We start from the raw sequence: 3,417 nt of genomic DNA on the forward strand, positions 1-3,417 counted from the left end.
AATAACAAGGAAATGTCTAATGAGGCAAATCTTTGACCCCTCTTTACCACATCAAAACTTAAGATCCTTGTCGGTTTGTGAGATCTAATCCAGGCCAAATATTTTTAGCAAAAACACAAGTTCTAATGCATTGTAAAATGTCGTTGTCCTTCTAGTTACAACCATCATATATTGAAGATGAGGAAATATTATGTTTAAACCGCAATAAATTAGTAGGAAGGCTATTATGAAATTATAGGGAGTATTTATTTATTTATTATGCAATAAGGATCAATTAACTAATTTTGATAAATTACAGGGACTAAGTTATAATCTGCACTTTTTTCAATATCTTTTGCGAGATCTCTATTCATCTTCTGCCCGACTAAAAATTGGTTATCAGTGTAAAATAATCCTGAGCAGGACAAGGCAAGATAGCTTATGTCAATTGATCTCAATTATTCTCGACAAGATTGAATATGATTTTTTTATTAGAGAAAAATAGATTGAAACATGATGTTATCATTTCAATAGAACCTCAGAAGAAATAAGAGAAAATTGAAACAAATCTATGTTAGCTGATCTTTATAGATCTGAAAATATTGCCCCAAAACAGTAATCATCTTTACACAACAATATTCACATCCTTGATACTCCTAATCTCTTCAAGAAAAGCAACCAAGAAAAAACAAAAAGAGCTACCATTAAGCATAAATAGCAGTATCCGTGCATATTGTTAATAGCATGCACATTGATCTCTCAGTTGAAAAATGCACGTCCTCTTTCTTGCTAGCTAGCTTGACCTTAAATTTGGAAGATAAGAATTTTTCCAAAGAGCGGAAAGGTTCGCCATGGCAGTGCTTAAAATATAGCCATTTGTTGCTCTTCAGTATTTGCACTTGTGGTGGAATTTTCCTTTGTGGAGACGGGAGTTTCGGGTGAAGATTTACTATTTGGAGCATTTCCCATATCCTTTGTTCTGTGAAGGAGAAAGGTCCCAGATAAGATTGTGATAAAACCACACACTTCAGTTACAATCTGTGATGCATTTTGTGAGTCCCAGTCCTGTATTGTCACCAAAGATGTGAGGAATGGAACAGATTAGAGACCTTCAAATCTGACAAAATCCGATAAAACTAGTATGTTAACCATGATCAAACAATGTGTTTTTGTCAGCTGGAAAGGAGTTGTGTGGAAGCTAGATCATTAAAATACTAGTACCTTAAACATGATCATGCTGGCAAGGATTGTCAGACTGGTAAACATAACATAGTAGACTGGAGATATAACTGCAGTATTAAAGGTGTCCAGTGCCTGCAAAACACTGCAGATTTAGAGAACGAAAAATTACGCAGCTCGGAGATTCAGTGATTCTTATATGCGTAGTAGTTTCAATTCATATAGAAGGATTGCGCTCCTCGAAATGTAATGTAATTAAAGTAATTCACTTCAACAGCATAAAATTATATTGCACAACAGAAGAGGAAGAAGCACACAGATTCAAGCTCCATAGTTTCTGAAATTTACCTTGTTCAAGTAGTTGATCTGCAAAAGGCAAGCAAAAACCACAATTATAGTGAAAAGCCATGTCTGATAGTAGATGAATTGGTTCGATCCTGAAAATGTCAGCTTTAAGGCAATTCCCAAGGCTTTGACACTCATAACCTGCAGATAAATATCTAGGGTTTATCAATAGGAATAGAACTTCCACTGTTAGTACAACCTCCAAAGATAAAGAACCGACCGTGATAGATCCCATGAGAGAGCAAATTCCGACATAAACAATCATATTTTTTTGACCATAAAGTGGTGCAAATCGGAAAATGAGGACAGAAACCACAACCAGAACTACTCCACTGTAGACAAGAAAACCTGTTAAAAACAGAAAGTGTTTAGATTGATAAAACTGAAGGATTCAGAAATGATGAATTGTGCAGGCTATGTCAAGAGAGTTTTTTTTTTTTTTTCCTGTTATCTTATTTCATTTTATCCTTCAGCATAAATCCAAAAGAATTCAAAGCATGCAGCTAGAGGATTAAGGATAACATCACCAATACCTGGCTCTGTAGCAAGGTGCCATACTTCCTTGACAGATTCAATAGCTCTCTCCTGCGGAGCATGTAAAACAATACTTGTCGATCCCACCACACAAAGAACACATCCAAGGACACCAAAGATGTGCAGTTTCTCCTTCAAGATGAAATGAGCTAGCACTGCACTGCAGAATGATGTTTTAGTCAGAAAACACCTACAACAGGCATTTGTAAGCTTGCACCCCAACCCACCTTCACGCACGAATACATCTATATAATTACTACGTACAAATATTTTTAAATCTACAAATACATGCTTAAATAAGGCAAAGGCCAAGGGAAAAGTTCTCTTGAATTCACTACTGAGGTATATATCATACCTGAAAATTATACTTAAAGCTCCCAACGGGGTTACAAGAATTGCAGGAGCAAATGCATAAGCTGCAAAATTAGCTATTTCTCCGACAATCACTGTAAGAAAGCTATATATCAGTACAAAAATAAATAAAGAGGAGATTCCAAATATCATCATATCCCTTAAAGCAATTGGAAAACATAGTAGTTCTGTTCAAAATCAATAGGTAATAGAACAGAACACACAACCCGGGCTAGCATCCCATGCATAATCAGTCGGCAATAAAACAGATGAAACAACATTGAGTCACGAATCTCTAACAAGGAATATCATTGACCACCTCCCTGCCAAAAACTTGAGGGTTTCAAAAATAGCTATCATTTTCTTATACCACACACTGATCGTCTCCATTCTATCTTTTTTCGTTCTTTTCTCTTCTCGAGTTAGATAAATATGATCTTTCAGATCGCATGAAAATCATTGAAAAATTTTAGCAGAGACATTCACCCTTTGTGTTTGCCTGTCACTTCAAACCAGAAGACAACAGTTGTGAGATAGCATCTTCCAAAGACGTCCTTGGTGTCATTGTCTGTTAAATTATAATGGAGTTTCTATGAATAATCATGTGGTCTTCAGCAAGACTCAAAAAGCAAGAATCTTGTAGTAATGGTGCTGTTCAGCTTGTTTCTCCACCACCTTTAGGTCCTTTACTGACTTTCCAACTGCTTCTTGCCCATCTCGAGAACAAAACCTTCAAGATCATGCTTGTGTTATATTCTTTTTAATATTCATAGCTAATTGGAACATGGAAGGATTTAGCAAAATTAAGGATGAATCACCATCTATCCATAAGTTTAGCCCTGGTTCCAAATTTAAGAAAGGATCTCCAAATTCCCTGCAACTGATTTTCATCCAGTCAGATTTGTCTGTCTACTCAGTTACTGTTATATCCCCTTACTACAGATTAGTTAATTGGCCATAAAGCTCATTTCGGTCTTAAGTCAAATGCTTGTGCTTAAGCATGGCTTCATCTCCTCCCAGCAGGAATAT

At 36.0% G+C, this 3,417-nt stretch overlaps 1 protein-coding gene across 3 annotated transcripts in view; it reads right to left on the minus strand.

The window, feature by feature from the left end:
• Window positions 1-537: 537 nt before the first annotated feature.
• LOC105110310 (probable magnesium transporter NIPA2) overlaps window positions 538-3,417 on the minus strand; it is a 4,408-nt gene continuing 1,528 nt past the window's right edge. For 2 of the 3 annotated variants that reach the window (XM_011005304.1, XM_011005305.1), the window contains exons 4-9: window positions 2,393-2,483; window positions 2,037-2,197; window positions 1,724-1,851; window positions 1,507-1,644; window positions 1,201-1,293; window positions 538-1,044 (exon numbers count right to left, since the gene is read on the minus strand). In XM_011005304.1, the coding sequence (XP_011003606.1) occupies window positions 841-1,044; window positions 1,201-1,293; window positions 1,507-1,644; window positions 1,724-1,851; window positions 2,037-2,197; window positions 2,393-2,483 (815 nt within the window). In that variant the 3' untranslated portion in view covers window positions 538-840. Of the gene's footprint in view, window positions 1,045-1,197; window positions 1,294-1,506; window positions 1,645-1,723; window positions 1,852-2,036; window positions 2,198-2,392; window positions 2,484-3,417 lie in introns of all 3 variants that reach the window. The other variant, XM_011005306.1, reaches the window with a different exon arrangement.

The sequence above is a fragment of the Populus euphratica genome, unplaced genomic scaffold (assembly GCF_000495115.2).
Source record: "Populus euphratica unplaced genomic scaffold, PopEup_1.0 scaffold323.1, whole genome shotgun sequence".
Classification (NCBI taxonomy): Eukaryota; Viridiplantae; Streptophyta; class Magnoliopsida; order Malpighiales; family Salicaceae; genus Populus; species Populus euphratica.